The sequence below is a fragment of the Lutra lutra genome, chromosome 3 (assembly GCF_902655055.1).
Source record: "Lutra lutra chromosome 3, mLutLut1.2, whole genome shotgun sequence".
NCBI lineage: Eukaryota > Metazoa > Chordata > Mammalia > Carnivora > Mustelidae > Lutra > Lutra lutra.
Genome location: NC_062280.1, coordinates 186,118,545 through 186,142,141, shown reverse-complemented (window position 1 = coordinate 186,142,141; position 23,597 = coordinate 186,118,545). Strand labels below are relative to the sequence as shown.

Genomic DNA, 23,597 nt, shown 5'->3' with positions numbered 1-23,597 from the left:
CTGTGCTAAATCCTGCTCTTGGCCGAGGTCACAGGTTTGGCTCTCACGTTGGAGAACCTCCCACAGCACCCTTGTTTGGTCCTGATGAGGGCGGCAAGCCCAGAAGGCTAAAGCGGTGCGGCTGCTCCCCCACGTGCTCCGCAAGCCGCAGCCCAGGGGGCGTCGCCGAGCCGCGGGGTGGGCAGGGTCGGCGCCTCCCCTCCGCCCCTTCTGCCGGGCGCCGGGGTCTGGAGCGCCAACTTCTGCAAAGTTCACCGCCCGGTGAGAGCACGTGGGCGCCTGCGGGCCGCCGGCTCGGCCTACCCGCCTTCAGCGGACGCCGCGGGCGGCCTCGCCTGGCGCTGCACGGGGGACCGGCAGCACCGCCGCCCGGTCCCGCCGCCTGCACTCCCGGCTCCCGGCGGCGGCTTCAGGAGCAGCAGCCGCAGCAACAGCCGCCGCGCGGCCCGGGGGGCGGGAACGGGGCGGGCCGCCGGCGCTCCGCTCCCGGAAGCGGCTGGTTCTCGCGCTCCCGCCCAGGGGACCGGCGCGGCCGCCGGAGCTCCAGCATCCCCGCCGGCGGCTCCCGGAGCAGCGCGACCCCGGCGGCGAGATGCTGCCCGTGTACCCGGACGTGAAGCCCAACCCGCTGCAGAACGCCAACCTCTGCTCGCGCGTGTTCTTCTGGTGAGCGCCCCGCCCGAGCGGCCGCATCTCCCGCGGCCGCCACGCGCCTGCCCGCGGCCGCGGGCGCCTTCGGGGACTGGAGGGGAGAGCGTCGTGGCGGGAGAGCGCCGGCCGCCGGCGCCGCGCGGCTTCTGGCAGCGGGTGGGGCCACCCCACGCCGGCCGCGCGGTCCCCGCCTGCGCTCTGGCGCGCCGGGTGGGCGGGAGCAGGGCTGGGGAGGGGAGCCGGAGACCTGGTGGCGCGGGGCTCACAGGGGCCCAATGCCTGGGCGTCGGCGGCCTTGCCTGCCTCCAGGGTCTGGGGGGAGGAGGAGGAGGAGCCGGAGCGGCCGCGGTAGCCGCCGCCGCCGCCGCAGGGGTTGGGGAGGGGGAGATGCGAGGCTGCCCGGGGAGAATTCCTGCCCTGAGGGAGCACCTCCTGGATCCCCCCGCCTCCAGCCGCAGCAGCCGTGCCCCGCACCGCTCCGGGATTCGCCCTTCTCATAAACTCGAGCTGCACCTTTTTCTTCCTAAGCAAGCAGCTTCTGAACAGCCTCCTTTATCTAAACCAAGGTCTAACTAGTGCCCTGGACCGTTGCCATCCCCCACGGCGTCCCCAGCTCTTCCGATATACCGATATGCCCTACGTGACACGGAGCTGCACACTCCACAGGCTCCTGCGTTCGTGACCACGTCCTGCTGTCTGTCTCCCTTTGTCCGCGTGGGACTCACACGGTGTGTCCTGGGATCTCGTGGTGGCAGATTTCGTTTCACTTTATTTCATGAATGGGAACACTGTTCTCGAACACGTTTAGCGTTTGTCTGGGACACACGTAGCCACAGCTGGAGTATGTTTTTGGCACAGCCGCTTTCCCTTTTGCAATTATTTCTATTTCCACCTTTGAGGACCAGCTCCGGAGATGGGCTCCTTGAAGCCTGTGGGGTCGTCTCCGGATGTCTAGGCTTTGGAGAAATGATCCGTGGTCTTAATGCGGGTGGTCCTGTCCAGGAGTCCTATCACCCTAAAATCGCTGGAGGGTCCCTGAGCTGGGAGAGTACGCAGGTTAAAAACGGCTCAGAGAGGTGATACAGGTGGCCGGTTTTCCATGTGGTAGCCCAGACCATGAACGAGGTGGGCCCGAACCTGTGGACTCTAATTAGGCTTGGGCTGATAATTAGATCTTCTGTTTCTTGACCCTAAACTGACCCGCAGGCCTTAATCGTTCCCACATTCTGATATTTTAACTTTTTTTTATGAGAAAGCCTAGGAGATGCCAAGGGGGTGAGGGCTCTCTTAGGCTTGTTTTGATGGTGGCGTATTCCGTGTGTGGGGACATCTCTTGGCTCTTTGGCTCCTCTCTTAAGGAAAGAAGAATTTGGGTGTGGTTATCATAAATAATAATGAAGTAGGCAAACATCTCCTTAACTCAGGCAGGGCAAGGAACTCTGGTAACACTTTCTGTTTATGGGTTTTTCACAAGGTGTGTGCATGAAAATGGGCTGGTGAGGACTCCGATTGATGACTCCGTAGGCGCTGTTTCCAGCTTCCCACTTCGGGGGGAAGGACCTCTGACCTCTGGCTTGCACCTGATGGCCTGGGGTCATACAGCTGTGTCGTGCGGTAGAGCAGGATCCCCAATCAGGCCGTCTGGCCCCTGAGCCCTGTGTTTGCACCTGCTGGACTGAGCCTCTGCTGTTGGGACCCTTGTTCTTAAATGCACGGAGAAGGCTATTCCAAACATACCTTTGTTCTTGTAGGCTGGATTTTCTTTTTTCTTTTTCTTTCTTTCTTTGTTTTAGGCCTGATTTTCTTAAAGTCATTGCTGTTGGAAATGAGCTGGTGGACGTGAAACCCATCATGCTTAAGGATGTCTGTCTAAGGGCCGCTTGAGGGCGGCTGTCCTCTAAGCACGGCCCTCACACCTTCGGTGGCATTACCATCACCATCACCCAGGCGCTTGTTAGAAATGCACGTTCTCTGGCACCCATTTCAGACCAGTTCTGTAAATTATGTAGAAACTTGGGGTGGGGGTGGGGTTTAAGCCAGTGCTCCAGGTGATTCTGATGGAAGGTTGAGCCTGGCTCACTGCTTTAAAGCCTCTACCCCCACTGGCATTGTCATTCCAGTTTTATAGTTTTAAAAAAGGGGCAAGTCTTTTGAGGTTAGCTGTTGACCAGGATTACCATCCTGTATCTGATGACCTTCTGCATGTCTAGGGATTTGAAAGTCTGAGACCGCCTTGGTGATTTCCACGTGTACCCGGATGTAAGCGAGAAAGTTGAAATGAGTCCGGACCAGAAGTGCTGCCTGGAGACAAGGCCCACCTTGCGGGGAAAACCGAGTTTTCATCTTCTCATTGGATGTTTACTTTTCTTCTCAAATTTCATCTGGTTTCTGAACTTGTGAACTGGTAGCCGTCTACCCACATGCTGCCAGTAACTAGCTTTACGGAGTTCTATACACATGGCCTTACTGGGGTTTTGGTATTTCGACAGCAAAGCTTGAACTTGGGTTTAGGAGGAGCTGTACATAATGGGTGTTGGTAATCGTTGCAGAATTTTGGTTTATTCTTTAAGTACGCTCCATGTCCAACGTCGTGCTTGACTGAGCTCACCACCCTGAGATCAAGACTTGCATACTTGACTGACTGAGCCAGGGAGGTGTCCGTGTTGTATATTTTTCAAAAGAATATGTATAATATTTATTTATTTTCTATTTCTATTTTTTTTTTTTGGTAAGATATTTAAAGCTACAGAAAAAGAAAGGAATATGGATGACTTATTTCTGTTAGCCAAGTAAACCTGCTGATGTGTTGGTTTCTTAGTCTTCCCCTAAAACTCACAACACACACATGCCTTTTCTGTAAAACCAAATAGTTATTCTTCCCCTCCCAAATAGTTTTGAATCTTGATCCCTTCTTAATTATTTATTTATTTATTTTCCCTTCTTAATTTTTTACGGCTAACATTTATTCATAGCATTAAATCTTCAAAACGTGGTATTTAACAATTACAATTTACTTCCCTTTTGTTGAATACTGTTTATTTCTAATTATGATGTAATGCATATCCATGCCCGTATATTTTGGTGCATTTTTCCTTTTTCTCTGTAGCCAGAAGTGGAGTAACTGGTGAAAGGCAAAATTTTATTTTCTAATTTTGGACCAACTGACCCTCAGTGGTTTGCATGTATACCTCATTGTCCACTTTAAGGACCTGAATTACTTTTTTTTCTAAGTCATGGATTAAGAATAATATCAGGGTTTTAATTTGATTTTGATTTTGTATCTTTGAATTGTGTATTAGACTTTTTTCCTATGGGGTCTTTATATGTTTGAAAAAACTTGTAATAGTGCTTATTTTTTGAGATTTTCATTTGACTCTTAATTTAGATCAGAAGTTTTTTTTTCTTAAAGAATTTTTTAAAAGATTTTAAAACTTATTATTTTTAAAATATTTATTTATTTGACAGAGAGATCACAAGTAGGCAGAGCGGCAGGCAGAGAGAGGGGGAAGCAGACTCCCTGCTGAGCAGAGAGCCCGATGCGATGTGGGCTCTATCCCAGGACCTTGGGATCATGACCTGAGCTGGAGGCAGAGGCTTAACCCACTGAGCCACCCAGCCGCCCCTAAAATTATTTTTAATCTCTTCGTCCACTGGGGGCTCAGACTTACAACCTCAAGATCAAGAGTTACACAACTACTGACTTAGCCAGCCAGGTGCCCCTAGATCAGAGGTTTTAAATTTATAGATTATTGAGCTCTTCTTTATGGTTTTTCTTGTTGCTTCTGTAATATATCTTTTTTAGATTCCAGCATTCTCTAAATCTCTGTAAGCATTTTCTTATACAAAGTCCACTAGAATTTCCTTTTGTATTTGGTATTAGGCCTCATTTTTTTAAAATTTATTTTTATTTTATTTATTTATTTATTTATTTTTACAAAACAGCCCATTTTCTCATCATGGTTTATTGACTGATTCTTCCTCTTTCCTGTTCTTGGAAACAAGTGGTGTAGGCTTATCCAGCTGGTACTAGATTATCCCATCCCCTGAGACGCCCTGGACGTGTCCCGCTCCCCTGGTGCGCAGCTCCCTGGAGATGTGCTCCTGGTTTCCCTGTCTTCCCTCGTCCCGAGGTTAGCCACTCAGGACCCGTCCCCAGAGAAGGCTTTGGGCCATACGCATGCAGGCCACCTGAGGGTGGCTGTGTTCTCACTCCCCTGCCACTGGTTCAGTCTGTGAACTGTCACTTTGGAAAGCCAGTGCTGTTGCTGAGACTGCCACTGGGGTCAGACTGGAGACTTCCAGTCTAAGAGGTTTGGTTTTGTCATTTATTTTTTGGCAATGTTGCAGTTATTTACTTGAGATACTTCATTTTAAACTGGGGTTTTGCACCTTTTTAAGAATGCTTTTTTAAAAAATATTTTAATTTTTTTTTTAAATTTTATTTGAGAAAGAGCCAGAATGTGTGCCTGCGCCCAAGCAGGAGTTGGGGGGAGAGGAAGAGGAGAGAGAAGCAGACTTCCCACTCAGCGTCTCAGAGTCTGACACAGGGCTCGGATCCCAAGAGCCTGAGACCTTGACCTGAGCTGAAGTCAGGTGCTTAACGAACGGAGCCACCAGGCTCCCCATGAGATTTTAATTTTTTAAGTAATCTCTATGCCCAACATGGGCCTCAAATTTACAATCCTTAGATCAAGAGTTGCAAGTTTTAGTGACAGCCAGCTGCCCCTAGAATGCCTTTTATTTGTTCTTCTTATTATTTTGAAAGATTTTGTTTATTTATTTATTTGGGAGAGAGCGTGGGAGTAGGGGAGAAGCAGAGGGAGATGGACAAGCAGACTCTGCCCAGACTGGATGCCTCGACTCTGAGATCACCACCACAGCCTAAACCAAGTCGGGCTGACTGAGCAACCCAGGGGCCCCTCCCCAGAATAACTTCTAATGTTAATCTCCTGTTGTTCATTAACAATCAGACGTACACATTTTGTACAAGGAGGCTGGCTTAGTTTTTCAGGGCCCTGTGTTTGGCCTCACCCTGTTCCCCTTTCTTTAGCATTTAGTTTGATGAGTTTTTGGCCAATTTATACAATAACTCCAAGCCCAAGCAAGATGTGGAACACCCCGAAGGTGTACTGAAATTTACTAAGCCTCTGCAATGAAATAAATAGAGTAACAAAATATAAGTTCATCTCCTTTAATTTCTTTTTGATTTTTTCTGTTTGTTTTTATACAGTTCTGCATCTGCTCCGTGTGAGTAGGGTTAACTCAACTCATATTCATTCAGGTGTATTAAGTAGATAATTTCCTTTTTTGAGTTCTCCAGGGGATCCTCTCTCCCTCTTGTATCTCCCAGGCTTGGCCTGCTCTGTGGGGTGAGGAACCCAGTGAGGTCATGCGCCCTATGAGCCTTTATCCGAAATCTTGCCTGTCAGTTCTCAGTGGGGACAGCAAACCCTGTCCCCTAACACGAGAATGTCTCTGTGGGTTTCTTCTCTCTGTGAATCTGAAGCCCCTGAAAATGTTTTCTGTGTTTTTGTGCTGATGAATTGTGTAAAGGTGGTTGCCAGTACTGCAATGGGAAGGACAGGGCTTTGGAATGGGTTCACCTCTTCTCTTTGGCCCTGCAAATTCCGTGTGGCTACCTGTAAGAGAATGATCTGAGCTTTGAAATTGGGAGACTGGGGATGATTGTTAATGTAAAGTCTCCTAGTCCAGAGCTAAGGCCTCAGGTTGTTATGGCCAGGGGGTCCCTGAAGACTGGAATGTAAGTTTCAGATCCATTTCAAGATTGATCCATTTTTTACTTTTTATTTTCAGGGTTTTTTTTTTTTTTAAGGTTTTATTTGACAGAGCGCCTGCACACAAGCAGGGGGAGCAGGTGCCCTATTTTTAGTTTTTAAATATTTTTAAATAATCTCTACACCCAACATAGGGCTTGAACCACAACCCCAAGATCAAGAGTCACATGTTCTACCTACTAAGCCAGCTGGGGACCCCAAAGATTGAGCCATTTCAAGATTAATCCTTCTAAGATCTCTTTATATTATGTACATAGAGTGAGATAACTAAAAATGTAAGATAGAGGGCAGGATTAAATTTTTTTTAGAAGTTAAATCTCATGTTTATCGGGACGCCTGGGTGGCTCAGGTGGTTGGGCATCTGCCTTCGGCTCATGTTGTGATCTCAGGGTCCTGGGATCAAGTCCTGCTTGGGGGAGGTCCCTGCTCAGCGGGAAGTCTGTTCTCCCTCCCCTCCCCCCTCTGTATCTCTTTCAAATAAATAAAATTTTTAAAACGAAACAAACTCGTGTTTACCTATTTCAGCAGTATTTTCCAAGACACGATTAAAAATGCAGATGAAGGTCCTTCCTTCTGGGTATGTATTTTGGAGATCTGCATTTCAGTTCCTGCTGGGCACTTAGGGTGAAGGTGGTTAGCCCTGGGGGGGGGGCTGGGTCCACTGAGACAGCAGTACTGATCGTCACTAACACCTGCTGAACACTTCCTGGGGCTCAGCCTCGTTTGCCTGATGTTTCAGTGTCTCAGGCAGTCCTTGGTCCTGTAAGGCAGTGCATGTCCAGAGAGGTTGGGGCACTTGTCGGGGACAGCACAGTGGGCGGGGGGGGGGGGGGGTCCGCAGTGTGCCAGTTGGTGTGGTGCCCATGTCCTCAGCACATGCAGCGGCCCAAGTGCTCAGGCTCCTGTCTGCCTGGCTGTGACAGGTAACCCCCAGCAGACATTTACAGCTCGTGTCCGGGAGTGACTACGCCCTTCTCAGATGCTCACACGAGAAGCGTGTTCCACCCTCTTTCCACCATGCCGTCTCCTGACCTGCCATGTGTGTTGTTGGCCATTGGGTTCATAAGGCACGAACCTGTCTGTTCCTGCTGATGTTGCTGACCTCAGATCCCATCAGCTGAACTTGAGACATGCCCTTGGAGTCCTTCATTCGGCAAGCGCTTCCAGAATGTGAGTGTGTGAGAGCCGAAGGGAAGGAAAGGCACAGAGGTGCCCGTCCTCCTGGATGGAGCGTGTGTCCCTCTCCTCCTTCCAGCCTCCCTTGGCTTTTCCTCCTCCCAATGGGTTTTCCCCCCACCAGTCTTTCCCCTAAAATCCATGCCGTCCTCCTGTTTAAAAACCTCTCATACCTCCCAACTGCGTTCAAGAGCAGGTCTTAAGGATTGCACTCAGAATTCTTCAGAACCTGCCTTTTGTGTCTCGTCTTCCATCATCTCTCTCACCTCTGGACTTCTCTGAGGTGAGTCAGATCTGGTAACTACCGGAGCCGGACTGCCGTCCTGACTGATGAGGGGCGGCTGCCTCTGGGTGAACCCCTTACTGGGCTGTTTGCCAGGATGTGGGAGCGAATGGGGGAAAGCAGGCTGGTTGCCTGTACCATTGCCAGAGGCCCACGTATATAGCCCTGAGCCCTAATCCAGGAGATCCGTGGAGCAGCGTCCCCCTGCCTTGGAGCTGAAGTGCCTGGGTAGATCTGAACTCTACCGCTTACCTGACCAAAGGCAGGTTTCCTCATTTGTGAAATGGGAATAATCACAATACCCATCTCCTAGGGTTGTTGAGAGTATTAAATGAACCAAACACTGTTGGTTTACCAAAACAGTGAATAAATAGTAAAAGGAAACCAGGCCACCTTCCTCTAGTTACTTAGCATTTGTAAACTAACAGTTTTGTTTGTAAATTGCCAGAGTTTATTTCCCAGTTAGAGGATGAATGTAAATTTCGGAGTCTCATTCCTTACTGGTAGGAACCTAATGGGGGGGGGCGTTGGGGGGGTTTGCGGGGGTAGTTGTTGGCAGCCTGAATCAATTTTTTTTAACAGGGTTCTGGGAGACTCACACTAAGCTTTGGGAACCAAGTTTCTGGGCTCTCTTTCAGCCCTTAAAGTCCATTTCTGGTTGAGAGCACAGTGGGAGGCCAAGGGTACTGGTCCAGCTTGTAGTTTAGGTAATTCTTTGGGCCAACCTTTGAGGGCCTTTTGTGTTCCTGCATTCAAATCCATAAAAATAACATTCCTGTTCTCAAAGGGCTCACACAGTCCCGTCTTCTTAATTCTGTCACTGGTGTCAGCTTCTGAGCAAAACAAGCCTCTAATCTTAGTGACTTAGTTAAAACCCCAACCAAAACACACTGGAAGTCACGTTTATAGTCCTTTCCGGGTTGCTAGGGGTGGGGAGCCACCCCACACACTTACTCAGTAGCTGGTCTTTCTATGTCTTGTGGCTCGGTTCTTGGGTCCTCTCCAAGTCCTCTTAATTCAGCTGGAGAGGAGTTATTTGTGGCTGGTTTTTGTGTTCCTGGGTTGGTAACTACCTATGTCCTTGACACTCACGTTTTATTGGCAAGGTGTCGTCGCACGGTCGCCTCTACCGTTAGGTGGGCTAGAAAGTGTGGGCCACGTGTCCAGGTCGCTGTGAGAGAATGACAACACGTCGGGTGTGCAGTGTTTAGATGTGGGACTAATGCACGCTCCAATGGGGGGCTTCAGGGAGGGGTGGTGTGGGAAAGGTGGGGAGTCCTCTTGGAGGGTGGACGGGCATGTGTAGGGCACAGGATTGTGGAAAGGCTGGCATCTCCTGAGAACAGCAATCCAGTGTTGTGGATGCTCCTCCCCCCACCACTTCTGATTTTGATACTGTCATTCAGGATCACACCCCTCTCCGTTTCATCGTCGCCAGCTTTCGTCTTTATCTCTTCTCCCCAGTCCTGGCCTCCATGAACACCTCTAGTCCTTCTAGCGTTAGCTCCTAATTCCATTCACTGGTTCCGTGGCCACTTCTGGGCCAGCCTAGCCTCTTCATGGGCCTAGTTCCTGTGTGCTCTCCTTCCCCAGGCTAGCTGGTATCTGCCCTACTTCCAGGGTCCCGGAATTATAGGGTTGGATGGGAGAGATCTTAGTTCATACTCAATGCAGGAATCCCTTCCGGACATCGTTCAGTGGGGAAATTTGCTGCTCTTACTAATCTTCATTCTGGAATGACAGAAGACTGCTGTTACGAGCCAGTTTTCTTTTTGGGCAGTTTCTGCCCATCTGTATCTCTCTCTCTCTTGTTTTGGTCAACACATAGCAAGTTGACATCCCCCTTCCACATGCTGGCCTTCTGGTATTCTTCAAAGACCACCCTCGTGGATCCATTAAATCTTTTTTTGGGGGGGCGCCTGGGTGGCTTGGTCGTTAAGTGTCTGCCTTAGGCTCAGGTCGTGATCCCAGGGTCCTGGGATCGAGCCTCACATCAGGCTCCCTGCTCGGTGAGCAGCCTGCTTCTCCCTCTCCCACTTCCTCTGCTTTTGTTCCCTCTCTCGCTGTGTCTCTCTCTGTCAAATAAATAAATAATATCTTTAAAAAATAAAAAAAAATATGGATCCATTAAATCTTTAAGATAATTGTCTCCAGTTCTTAGGTTGCCTTTAAATGACAGGGTTTTCGGACCCCTTTCCATCTGCTTGAACTGAATATGCTTTGGTTTATCAATGTCTTTATATTAATGTGGCATCTAGAATTTACCTACTATTCTAGGTTTATTCTGGCCAGTGGTGGTAGTTGAAGTAACTAATCTGACAGTTTAACAATTATTTTTGAGTGCTTGCTGTGTTGAGGGTAATGTTCTAAAGCAGGAGTTGGCAAACTGTGACCTGCAGGTCAAATCCAGCCTACTGTCTGTTTTTGTAAATAAAGTTTTATTGGAACATGGCTGTGCTCATTCATTTATATATTGTCCGTGGGCTACAACAGCGGAGTTGAGTGGTACAGAGACTGTATGACCTGCAACGTCTAAAATATTTATGATCTAGTTCTTTACAGAAAATGTTTGCCCCACCCCCCGACCCCATTCCAAATGTTTGGGATATATTAAGAATAGATTAAAATCCATGGGCAGAAGCAGGGAGACCTGTGGAAGATTTCGCAGTGGTTCAGGCAAGAGGTAGTTTTGACCAGGAGGGTGATGGGAGTGGCGGTGGTGAGTAGTTGGGTTTAGGAAGGAGCTTATTCGAAGGTAGAGCTGGGCATCTCTGATATTAGATTGTAGGACTTGAAAGGAAGAGAAAGGCAAGGTTGCCTCTGGGTTCAGCCCGAGCCCCTGGAAGGATGGAGTCCCCATTCAGTGAGCTGCTGAAGCCTGCAGGAGGAGTGGGTTGGAGAAGACCAGGAGTTCGGATTTGACCATATTCAGTTTGAGATGCCTTCCACACGTTTAAGTAGAGGGGTGGGGTATGCATCGATCGTGTGTTGGGGGCTCCAGGAAGAAGCCTGGGCTGGCAATAACACTTGGGTATGGTGAGCAGTGTATACCACTGGGCTATGTTGGACACATGGACAACTGATGTCACAGTTGGTGGGGTTTGTCCCCACACAAAGTTCATTTTGTTGGTCGCAGGGTCCAGCATCCATTGCTGTCGGTTGAAAGTAATGCCAGAAAGGACAGGTCTTGGAACCGTCCTGCAGGTTGTGTCTGATCCACTCATGAGCACTGGGTCGAACATGAACTTGCCACAGGTGTGGGGGGAGGTCATGTCATCTGTCTTATGGGAGTCCAGAGGTACCTTATGTACTTGGCAGTCAGTCTGAAATCTTGCAAAGAAAGGAATTAGCATGATTTCCTCTTAATGAGCACAGGCTGACTCTTGTGGGATCTCTCCTTTTTTTTTTTTTTTTTTTTTTTTAAAGATTTATTTATTTGCTTGAGAGAGCACACAAGCAAGAGCACACACAGAGGGAGAGGGAGAAGCAGACTCTCTGCTGAGCCGGGACCCTGATATGGGGTCCATGCCAGAACCCTGGGATCATGACCTGAGCCAAAGGCAGATGCTTAACCGACTGAGCCACCCAAGTGCCCCTCATTTGTGACTTTTTTTTTTTTTTTAAGATTTTATTTTATTTATTTGACAGATCACAGGCAGGCAGAGAGAGGGGGATGCAGGGTCTCTACTGAGCAGAGAGCCCGATGCAGGGCTCGATCCCAGGACCCTGAGATCATGTCCTGGGCCGAAGGCAGAGGCTTAACCCACTGAGCCACCCAGGCACCCCTCATTTGTGACTTTTAAAGCTAAGTTGTTAACTCATTGAGGGTAGGAACAAGTGTCTTTAACACCTTTATTCTGGTGCCTAGCCGAGCATCTTGAACTTAGCAGGCTTACCCAGTGATTGTAAGTTATGACTTTAGCCTTCCTAATCGGAGTTTCTCTAATTTGGAAATGCAGGCCTCTGCCTTAAACAGGAGCAAGCTGGGCTTTATGGAATGTTGACCTTAAAAATAAAACTGTCAGTTGTGTTACAAGCAAGAATGAATTTATATCAGAACAGCAGAAAATTGCAGTCGGGGACATTCAAGCTATAGCAAAACTGTAGGCAAGTATGAAGTGCAAAGAAGAGGAAATCCCCCTCCTTTTTTAAAAGCTCTTTTTTAAGAAAATTAATTTATTTGACAGAGAAAGATCACAAGTAGGCAGAGAGGCAGGCAGAGAGAGGGGGGGAAGCAGGCTCCCTACTGAGCAGAGAGCCCAATGTGGAGCTCAATCCTAGGACCCTGAGATCATGACCTGGGCCGAAGGCAGAGGCTTAACCCACTGAGCCACCCAGGTGCCCCAAAGATCTTATTTATTTGACAGAGAAAGCAAGAGAGCACAAGCAGGGGGAACAGCAGGCAGAGGGGGAGCAGGTTCCCTGCTCAGGGAGGAGGCTGGATGGAGGGGTCTCGATCTCAGGATATTGGGATCATAACCCGAGCTGAAGTCAGATGCTTGGCTGAGTGAGCCACCCAGGTGCCCCTCCTGACTCCATTTTAATTAATTAGTTCATTTTTTGAAAAAGATTTTATTTATTTATGAGAGATGATGAGAGAGGGAACACAAGCAGGGGGAGTCGGAGAGGGAGAAGCAGACTTCCCACCGAGCAGGGAGCCTGATGTGAGGCTCAATCCCAGGACCCTGGGTTCATGACCTGAGCCAAAGGCAGATGCTTAACGATTGAGTCACCCAGGCACCCCAATCTCGGTGTATTCTAAAACTTGTGTTTTAAATATAATAAATGGATAAAATGCTATACACTTACTTTTCTTCCCCACTTGGAATGAAGCAGGGCAAGGCAGCAGGGAGGGAATGTGGTGTGTCATCTCCATGTCCCATGGAGAGGTGACCTGTTAGTAACTGCTGCAGAAATTAAGATTTGTTTAAAAAAAAAAAACAACGAAGGGAAATGTAATTTGTACTGAGAATGGGGTCACTGTCTGGAAGCACTTGGGAAATTATAAGGTGGTGGTCGCTGTATTCTCCAGAAGGTTTCTAGAAAACCATTCCATAGCAGAGCAACGTGGCCAAAACCACCCAAGTGAGCATCTGGCACCTGCTTTCTTTCTGCCTTGCTCTTGGACTCCGTCCCTGCAGAACCACGAGAGGTTCAATTTTGTTACTGAAGTCGCCCTGTCTGTGTACTTTGTTATGTACCCCCCCACCCCATCTGAGGCTCCCTGCGTGTTCCGGGGAGGTCCTGGTTGGAGCCAGTGTCCCTGGCTGTCACTGGTCAGAGCTGCTTTGTATCGTGGTCATTTGACCTCTATTACACTGAATTCACTAAGGACTTTGACCTCATGACCTTAGCCTTCTCTTGACCTGCTGGTTATGGACCTGCTGCCTCAAATTTTGAGTCGAATTCAGGGTAAAATTCCCCAGAACTTTTCAGTCTCGGAGGCAATGCCCTTAAAAACCCTTCAGAGGGCTTGACTCGGGAGGAGAATGAGCTTCTCCCCTGGATGGGCGGGCCGGGAGTTCAAGTGTCATTCTCGCTCTTGACACTGGGTCACGCAGGCTGGTGTCCGTTCCCGGGAACCAGGTCTGCATCCGGGGTGAGGGACCGTCCCACGTACGTTAGGTTCTTTAAGGCTCGTGCTCCGAACTTTCTCTTTTACATCCGCATGGAAATTAACCAAGTTAGTTTGCTTCTGTGAAAGCCCCATGCAAGTCCTTAGTGTGTCAAGTATTAACAGCTGAGAAAAAGAGGGGACCGTCGTTCTCATCATGCTCGGAATCCTCTCTGCTTTTTCCCTTTCGTGTGGACGTAGTCCAGTTTTTTTTTTTAAAGAGATCTTTTAAAGAGAATTTGTACCCCTGAGTAAGCCAAATTAGGATCCCTTCCTCCTTCTCTGTCTCTGTCTCTTTCTCTCACTCTGTCGCTCCTGGACTTTGGTCATCTCGGCTAGGGGCTGCTTAGAAAGTAAGCTGAAGTCTTGGAATTCCTTAAGGCTTCTTCGTGGACACGGCTCCCTGGGAGGGAGGGATTCCTTTCCTGTAAGGGGGAGGCACAGTTTCTAAGACGGCTTCCAGGAAGGATGGGGTGCAGCAGGAAGGAGTCCCACAGAGCAGCCGACTCACACATGCTCCGGAGGAGGGAATTTCGGCGCCTTTGAGTTCTGGGAATTGGCGTTTCTGTTGAGGGCGGAACAAAGTGAAGGCACGGCTCCTCCTTCGTGGGTCAGGCTGTGGGGACGGTGGTGTGGGAGGTGGGTGAGGGCTGTGGCAGGCGGGTTGAACCCCGACTGGTGAACCTGAGATCATCCAGAGGCAGGTGGGGTTAAGCTGGCCCTGGGTCACACAGACAGGGGAAGGTCTGGTTCAAAGCCATTAGCGGTTTCCTCCCTCTCACAAGGGATTCCTGGCAGGAATTTCAAGGAAGAGGTAACATGAGCACGGATGTGGCACCCTGTGTGCGGAAGGGCCGACTGTGCGGTGCTGGGGGGAGAACGTAAGCACGGGTGAGGCTAGCGTGTTCTTCCAGGGTGGGGATCCCCCCCCCTCCCCCAGGAAGCCTCGTGTGCTGGCTCTGTCCTGTGGCTCCTCCCTGTGGCCCCTGGGGCGCTGCTGGTGGCTGAAGGTCCCATTCCACATTTCCTGCCAGTGCTGTGCTTACTTCCTTCCACCTCATGCTTTACCTGCTATGTTCTCTTGAACCTTCTGTGTCCCCCCACCTGACCCCCCAAGTCAGCCCTGTTTCCTGGTTCTCCCCCCGTCCAACCCAAGTCAGCCCCATTTACTAGATTCCACAAAAATCTATCTGCGATGGGGGCTGGAGGTTTGTGAAGATAGGGGTTGCGTGTTGGGTGGGTTTCCCCCCTGCCCGGTCTTCTCTCAGCTCCCTCCCTGCAGGCAGTGGCCCCCCTTATCTTGGGCACCGCCATTCTGATCACTCCAGGACTTTCGTGAACAGTTTGCTGCCTTACTGTGTAAACTCCTGTCACACGAGGTATGGTGCTACCGTAGATGTGGTGACGTTTGTACACGCTTTGCCCAATGCGCCCCTTTGCCTCCAGCTGAGGACACTGGGGTGCACAGGGTATGTTTTGCGCCCACAGCAGCACAACTTTGTAAATGGAGCGGATGGGACCGTTTGATTCCCAGCTTTAGATGCTGGAAGTCATGAGCAGAGGTCCCTGGAAGCAGAGGAGGGAGTGTTACCAGTGGGTGTGTGGGCTGAGCCTGAGGAGCTGGTGTGATCCAGGAAAGAAAGACTTCTTAGAAGAGGTGCTGCTTGTTAAACTGCATTGTGTTTTAGTCTGTGCAGAAGTTCTTCCTTCTTCTGGAATCCCGAAAGAGGTGTACCTCCAGAAGCTTGTGTGTTACGGGTGGCTTCTTTTTCCTATATTAGTGGTCTGGTGTCTGTGTTCAGGCCCAGTCTTTACTACTTCTTCATTTTTTTTTTTTAAATTTTTAAAGATTTACTTATTTATTTATTTGACAGAGATCACAAGTAGGCAGAGAGGCAGGCAGAGAGAGAGGAGGGGAAAGCAGGCTCCGAGCTGAGCAGAGAGCCCGATGTGGGACTCGACCCCAGGACCCTGATCATGGACCGGATCATAATTGCTAAAGGCCACCCAGGCGCTCCCCAGTCTTTACTTCTGAAGTGGCCCCTGGCTCCTGATGGATTTTAGCCTTATTTTAGACTATAGAGAGAAGGGTTTGTGTTATTTATATCTGGGTTCTCCATATAAAAAAAAATATTTGAGAGAGAGAGAAAAAAATCACAGGCAGGTAGAGGGGGAAGAGGGAGAAGCAGACTCCCTGCTGAGTGGGGAGCCTGTCGCGGGGTTCAATCCCGGGACTCTGGGATCATGACCTGAGCGAAAGGCAGGTACCAACCGACTGAGTCACCCAGGTGCCCCTTCCCATTTTATTTATTTGAGAGAGAGAGTGTATGTGTGTGTCCGGTGGGGGGGAAGCAGAGGGAGAGAAAGAGAATCCCAGACAGACTCCCTGCTTTGCCCAATGTGGGGCTTGATCTCATGATCCTGAGAGCATGACCTGAGCTGAAACTGAGAGTCAGATGCTTAACCCACTGAGCCATCCAGGCGCCCCTGTCTATATCTGGGTCTCCAGATGGGCCACTGTTCTCTGTGGTGTTCTTGCATCTTTTTATTTCGGAAGGAAATGGTTTGGTGTGGTAACCTTCCCCCTTCCGCTCCCCCCCACTAAAGGAAAAGAAATCCTACCTCTATTTGAAAGGAAATCAGATCAAGAATAAAATTTTTTTTTAAAGATTTTATTTATTTATTTGACAGAGAAATCACAAGTAGGCAGAGCGGCAGGCAGAGAGAGAGGAGGAAGCAGGCTCCCCGCTGAGCAGAGAGCCCGATGTGGGGCTCGATCCCAGTACCCTGAGATCATGACCTGAGCCGAAGGCAGAGGCTTAACCCACTGAGCCACCCAGGCACCCCAAGAACAAAATTTTTGAGGGGGTACCTGGGTGGTGCAGTGGGTTAAGCGTCCAGTCTTGGTTTTGATTCAGGTCATGATCTCAGGGTCTTGAGATCGAGCCCTGCCTCGGGTTCCTCGCTCAGAGGGGGAGTCTGCTTGAGAGTCTCTCCCTCTCCCTCTGCCCCTCCCACTTTTGCTCTCTCTCAAATAAATAGATTGTCAATTTTTTTTTTGATTGCCTGAGGTCCTAGAGCTGTTGCCAGTCTTGTTTTTAATTTTTCTTTTCACCTGTACCTTGTGCTTCTAACTCTCGGTTTGCCCCTTACCCTGTTGTCATTATTAATGGCCCCTCGTTTTACTCCTAGGAGTGTCTTAGGTTGGATGGTTAATATCGCTCTAAGTGAGCTGAAGTTTGTATTCCCTAAACTATACCCTTCACCGCGCCGTGGAACTTGGGCAGGAAGTGTGGTTAGGGTGAGGCCAGACGTTTGCTACACTTGTGCCTGGAGTGATGGCTAGTGAAAACCCAGGATCCGCCCCCACCTGGGAGAACCACCTGCCACCTGCGCTTGGTCGGTGAGAATACGCCCTGTGAAAGCTCCCGGGAGAGCGTGCGTCCCTGGAGGTGGCCCCTCGCAGACCAGGCGGGTCCCACCAGGCGGTGGGAGTGTGGACGGAGACGGGTGGTCCAGTTCATGGCGCTGGACGGGTCTCCCGGGATGCGCCGGAGTCCAGCCAGTGAAGACCACGGTGGCCCAGCACTCAGCTTCTCTGCCGTGGGAGGCAGGGAGAGCAAGCTCGCCAGGGGGCCATGGCCCGGGGCTTGTGGTGAGCACGCTGGGAACCGGGGAAGTCCTGGGGAAGGAGGAAAGGCTGGAGGTCCCCTGAGATGACACGGACCTTCACCTCTGAGTGGCCCTGTGTGGGGCCCAGCACTTGGGGTTTCCTGAGCTGGTGGAGGCTGGCAGGCAGCATACCCCGGTGACTGTCTTGGCTGAGGAACTAACAGTGTGTGCCCTTGGGCCACATCCAGTCCCAGCCAGTTTCTGTCTTTGTCCATGGAACAGGCCACTAGTAACTGGGTAGATGGGAGAAGTCCTGAAGCCTGGCTCCCTCTCCCAGATTCCCCGATTCACTCCCTTCTACAGGACATTCTTTTATTATCCCGCTCCATTAGCGGCAAATGCTTAGTATTTCAGGATTTTTCTGTGCGTGCCATAGACCTCAGGGCTTCTCACTTGCTGTTCTTTTTCTTGGAATATGCTGACCTGGGTCTTGGTCCACGCCTGGCCTCCTCTGAGAGCCTTCCTCACCTCCAGCTAGAGTAACCGCCGCCAGCCTCAGCCACATCTCTCGTTCATTTTCTCTCTGATCGTTGTCATTGCTCTGGACCTGTCTTAGGGCGGTTGTCCTTGCTTTCCTTCCTGTGAGCTCCACGGAAGAGGCCATCTGTGGGCAACAGTCCAGGAAAGGGCTTGGCACATGGTAGACCAGCACTTAGGACCTCATCTGAATTAGTGATTGTCAGAATTCCTGTTTACTCCAATCCTGTTGCTGAGAACCTGGTTAAAAAGAAAAAAAAAAAAAAGTGAGGGACGCCTGGGTGGCTCAGGGTCATGATCCCAGGGTCCTGGGATCAAGTCTACATTGGACCCCCTGCTCAGCGGGAGGCCTGCTTCTCCCTCTCCTACTGCTGCTCCTTCTGCTTGTGTGCTCTCTTTCTCTGTCAAATAAATAAAATTTCTACAACAAAAGTTGTGGGTTGCGTATGAAAAAAAATGAATAAAGCAAGTACGCATTCTGTGCTTTGAGAGCATGTGAGGGCTGCTACCTTGGGGATGAGTGGGGATGGGGGGGAAGATGCCGTTTGACTCTGGCCTCTTTGGAGGGAGAAAGGGGGTGGTGTTTCCTCTGCTTCTGGGTTATACGTTGGGTCCTCACTCTTCTAGACTCTTGCAGGGGGGGTGGGAGGGGGGTGGGAGGAGGGTGGTCTGTGTTCCCTCCCCTTTGTTCGGGTGACCTTCGCGGAGGGACGAGGAGCAGAGTGGCTTGCTAGAGGGAATCGGATTTGCCTGGAAGCGGCCTCCGGATCCCTGGGGTGGGTATGGGACTGGGGAGATGGGACAGATGGGAGCCAGGGGTGACAGCCCATTTGCATGTCTACATGGGATACCCCGCACTTTCTGCTAAACCCATTTGTGTTGTTTTCAGTCGCTCTTTTTCTCCCCCCACCTCTGAGTTTTTGTGGTCACAGGAAACATTTTTCAAAGTGGGAGAAGAGCCTAAGATTATTAAGAAAGCAATTTTAGCGTGTCCCGAGATTCCCTATGGAGCTTTCCCTCTTCTACTTCCTACTGAATAAGGCCTTTAATAGACCATGTAAGAAGCTTTTTAAAGGCTGTTTTTGTTCTTTCTGAATACGCAGCTAGGGTTGGTATGTTTGTAATTGACCTAATGCTTTAAAGAATGAACTGGTTTAGCTGGAATTTTCCGAAAATCTGTCCTATTGACACAGTATTGCCCAAAGAGAAAAGTGTATGATTTCTAATTAGCTTCTCCCCCTTAACGCTGAATAACAGGTAGAGAGGTTCTTACGTTTTAAGTTGGTGTTCTTGTTCGGGACAGCTGTTCTCTGTATTGTGGGTAAGGGAGGGTACACCGGGCTTCTGTTTTCTGGTTCGATTGTTTTGCTTGTCAGAATGTGGCCGACAAATCCCATGTTCCAGGTCTGGAGTCCCCGCTCAGCGCTCTGAACAGTTGCCCAGAAGGGTGGTGGGAGGGGGATGGTCCCGAAGAAGGACCGGTTTGCTGTGGAGGAGTGGTTTCAAGTTCAGAGGCTGCTGGAGCCCTGGGGAGTTTTCCATCACACCTTCACTTCTGCCTTGGGGCTGGGAGAGCCTCGTAGCTTTTGTTTGTGGACTTGAAGCAGCCTCTGTTATTAAGTTGTGGATAATAGGAAGTCAGATCAGTGCTTGTTAACCTGCGCCTTTTCCCCTAAGAATCTAGGGTGGTGACATGATAAAAATGAAATGAAAAACTAGGCGCAACTACTTAAATTGTGTTTTCTTGGAGTACAAATCATAGGTGTGCGACCACCTGCCTTCCTCCTCTGCCCCTCATACCATTTGCCCCCCCCCAAATATATATATTTAAAATATATATTATTTTATAAATATAAAATATATGAATATATATAAAATTAAATATATTTAAAATATAATTATATAATATATATTATGTTTATTATAGAATATATAATTATATAAATATAATATATAAAATATATTTATATAAATATATAAATATAAAATATATTATTAAATATATATATTACAAAATATATGTTAAAATATATATTTTAATTTTTTTTGGATTGTATGGCAACCAGGCAGGGGGCTACAGTCTCCGTCAGAGCGTTCCAGTGAGCCTTAAATGTTATATTGCTCCGTTGTATGATGACCTAGAGAGAAATCTGATGGTCAGGTCAGAGAAGGGAGCTTGGGCAGAAATAATAGCTGAAGCAGGTTTGTTAAGAAAACCCGGGGTTTCCCGGATGGCTCAGTCGGTGAAGCGTCTGATTCGTGGTTTTGGCTCAGGGTTGTGAGATTGAGCCCTGGGACAGACTTGCACTCAGTGTGGGGTCTGTTTGAGATACTCTCTCCTCTTTCCTCCCTTTTCTGCCCCTCCCCCTGCACTCACTCTCTTCTCTCAAATAAAAAATCTTAAAGAAAAAAAAATGCAAAAGAACCCTGGAGTCCTCTGGAAGGGGCATTGAGAAGAGCGAGAGGGTCCATGGTGCTCGACTGAAGTTTTAGAGATCATCAAAGCTGAGTCACCAGGAAAAGAACAGGTTTAAAAACCATAACACCATGTGCTATTTGGAGACTTAGGGGAAAATAAAAAGAGGTTTGGAAGTTTTGGGGGAGTTTAAATAAGGGAACTTCTTTCGAATAAATTGCTTTTGAGTAAGGGAGAAAGCGGATTGTGGTAGATGCTTCTTCCTAAACTTTTTGGGTTAAACATGTGTTTTCTTTCTCTGCCTTGAAGACATAAAATGAGGTGACATGTTTGGTGTATGTGTGTTATTTTTGTGTTAAGTAGGTGTTTAGGTTTTTTTTTTTTTTTTTAAGATTTTATTTGAGAGAGAGTGAGTGAGCACACAAGCAGGGGGAGGGGCAGAGAGAGAGGAAGAAGCAGGTTCCCCGCTGTACAAGGACATGGGACTCAGGACTTGACCCCAGGACCCCTGGGATCATGACCTGAGCTGAAGGCAGATTAACCTTAACCGACTGAGCCCCTCAGGCGCCCCTAGAAGGTGTTTAGCTTTGCTTAGCATACACTTTTCATTATTCTAGGCACTTTGGAAGAAACAGAAAAAGGTAAAACCACCTAGGGCCCCGTGGGGCTTCTTGACCACTCGGAGTAGAGAGGACTGCTCTAGACCTCGTGTTTGCTTAATGAAATCTGTGGTCATTTCAAGAAAGGCTAGGCTGGGAAGTGCTGTTTTCCCTGCCTGTGAAAGGCCTGTCTAGGGCACATGAACTTGGAAAACGTGGTAAGTACATTTCACCACAGATACCTGAAGTGCCCCCAACATCATTCTCGGCTGAACCCTAAGAGCATTTCCCCAAAGGAAGTTACCTTGGCATGCACTGGAGGTGAACCAGCCTGCACTCTGAGTACAGTCTGTAATCTAGATTCCTTGGGAATTCAGATTCAGATGGCTTCTTCAACCTCTTGGGTGGGTGGGAGCTCCCTAGCTCTGCCGCCTGTTTTCCAGGCTTTAGACTGATTGCGATCGAGGCCACAGGTTCACGGGAGAGCCAGCCCCATGCTCTGCCTCTCTCAGGTTCGAGGTCTGTTATGTAAATAGAGAAGGAACCTCAAGTTAACTAAGATTGAAATTAAACTGAGAAAGTCCCCCGGCAAACCAGAGCGGACTCAGAGTGTCCTTGGGGGTTACTGCCAAGTTCTCATCTGCTTCCTGTAGGTTTTGGACAAGCACTGTGATCCCTGCATGTTTATAAACACTGGGCTGCTAGGATGCAGAGGGATCAGGTGATACAAACTTTGGTGGAGGCTTTATAGACAAACCCTCTGTTGATCACCCCGTCTGTGAGTAAACAGGCTCCGCCTGGGCTTGTCTGAGCAAGAGCAGTGTGGCCGCTGGAGGCTGCGTGACCTTCTGGTCCTCTGCCCCCAGGCCAGTCGCTGTGGTTTCCATGCAGTCGCAGGGGCTGCCTTCATAGATCGCACTGTTGACAGCCCTGTCCTCTGACTCAGGGTGGCAGATTCCGTTGTTGATAGAAGCCAGCCAGCTCCTATCACATTGCACACGCTAGTGTCATCTGTCTGCAGCTGTCGGCACACATCGCAAGCTGTGCTGTAAGACCGGGGTTAATCATAGGTCTGAGCGATAAGGGTGAAGAGCCAGGCCAGCTCTCTATTTCTGGTTGGGTCTTTGTGCTGCGTCTTCCGATGCTCATGATTTGATCACCTTGTCTGAGGCCGTGGAAAGGAGAACCTCCCCGCTGGAAGACCTTCCCTAGAGCCTTGCTGCTGGAACTGTGGTCTGCATGCCAGTCCCCTGGCCATCACTGGGGTGCCTGGGAGAAATGCAGAGTCTCAGGCCTTGCCCCCAGACTGGGTGAATCTGAATTTGCATTTTAACAGACCCCAGGTGATGTGTGTGCATGGACCTAGGCCCGACTCCTATGGGTTGAGGCTGGGTTGCTGCCTTGTGGAGGTTGGGAGAATGGGAAGGGGGAGAGCGTGGAGAGTTGTGGACAGGGTTTGAAGGCCTGAGCCCTACCTGTGGGCTCTCCAGTGCCACATGGTTCCCTTCCTCTCCAGTGCCACATGGTCTCACCTAACTGTAAGGGGGGGTGGGGCTAGGAAATAGGGTCAAACCCTGTGCCTGGGATAAGGAGAGGAGGGAGGGTCAGACTCACAAATGGGCCAAGGATGGAATTAGGTGAGCCAAGCTGTGGTATGGTTCAGTGGTCAGTAGAGGTGGTCAGTAGAGGCCCATCTTTCCTCCCACTGCTCCTTTTCTAGTGCTTTTCCTTAAATCACTGTATCAATTGATTAATGCATCTTCTTTCTTTCTCTCTTTCTTGTAAAGCACGTATGGGCACATGAGGGTGGGGAGGGGCAGAGGGAGAGAGCATCTCAAGCAGACTCCCTGCTGAGCGTGGAGTCCCATGCGGGGCTGCATCTCACGAGCCTGAGATTGTGACCTGAGCCGAAGTCAAGACTCCAGTGCTGAACCGACTCAGCCACCCAGACGCCCCTAATCAAATTATTTACAAAGTATACTTACTACTGGTAAGAGGAAAAATATGTTGTTCTTAACCATAAATGACTCCTATTTAATTGTTGGGTGACTCGCTTTTAGGGAGAAGGTACCCAGCCACTAAGACCTACACAAATGTGGGTTTTCCTTCTGTTTCTCTTTTCCCTCTTCCATCCTTCCTTCCCTTTTATGATGGATAATGAGCAGCATATACAGCAGTGGAGGGAACAGTGTAATGAACCCTGAGGATGCACCTAGGGGTGCTGGCGTTTTTTAGCTCATGACCAGTCTTGTCTCAACTCTGTTCTTCCTGTCTTGGATGTTTGTGTCCATTTTTTTCTTCCCCCTGGCTAACTCTGATGGGTGAACGATGGTGTTATGGGCTGAATTGTGTGTCCCCAAAACTCATGTTGGAACCCCAATGCCTTGTACTTGCTCCATTTGGAGTAAGGGCTTTTAAAGAGATGATTGACATGAAGACATCTGGATGGGCCCTAACCCAGTCTCATAGGTGTCCTTAGAAGAAAAGAAAGTTTGTGTGCACACAGATAGACTGGGGCGGGGGGGGGGGGCACGTGTACAGAGGAAAGGCCATGTAAGGACACAGGAGGTGACCATCGGCAAGCCGAGGAGAGAGGCCTCAGAGGAAACTAACCCTGCCAACACCTTGGTCTTGGACTTCTAGCCTCCAGAACTGTGAGAAAGTAAATTTTTGCTGTTTAAATCATCTTGTCTGTGGTATTTTGTTATGGCAGTCCTAGCAGCCTAAGGCAATTTTTTTTTCTTGACGGAGGGTAGCAAAATCCCTACTTTTGTTATTAGGTCACTGTATACATTTGTTAGGTGATTTTCGCAAGTATTTCTAGGAAATGGTCAATATGTGATTATATATAATTTACCCTTGTCCATTTTATTTCTCACTTAACGCCACTTTTTTTTTTTTTTTAAAGATTTTA

The 23,597-nt window shown here is 49.2% G+C and overlaps 1 protein-coding gene across 3 annotated transcripts in view; it reads left to right on the top strand.

The window, feature by feature from the left end:
* The first annotated feature begins 219 nt into the window (after positions 1–219).
* The window catches only part of ABCC4 (ATP binding cassette subfamily C member 4), a 248,357-nt gene continuing 224,979 nt past the window's right edge, over positions 220–23,597 (top strand). The window contains exon 1 of one of the 3 annotated variants that reach the window (XM_047720242.1): positions 220–666. In XM_047720242.1, the coding sequence (XP_047576198.1) occupies positions 593–666 (74 nt within the window). In that variant the 5' untranslated portion in view covers positions 220–592. Of the gene's footprint in view, positions 667–13,396; positions 13,492–22,524; positions 22,674–23,597 lie in introns of those variants that run through there. The other 2 variants (XM_047720241.1, XM_047720243.1) reach the window with 2 other exon arrangements.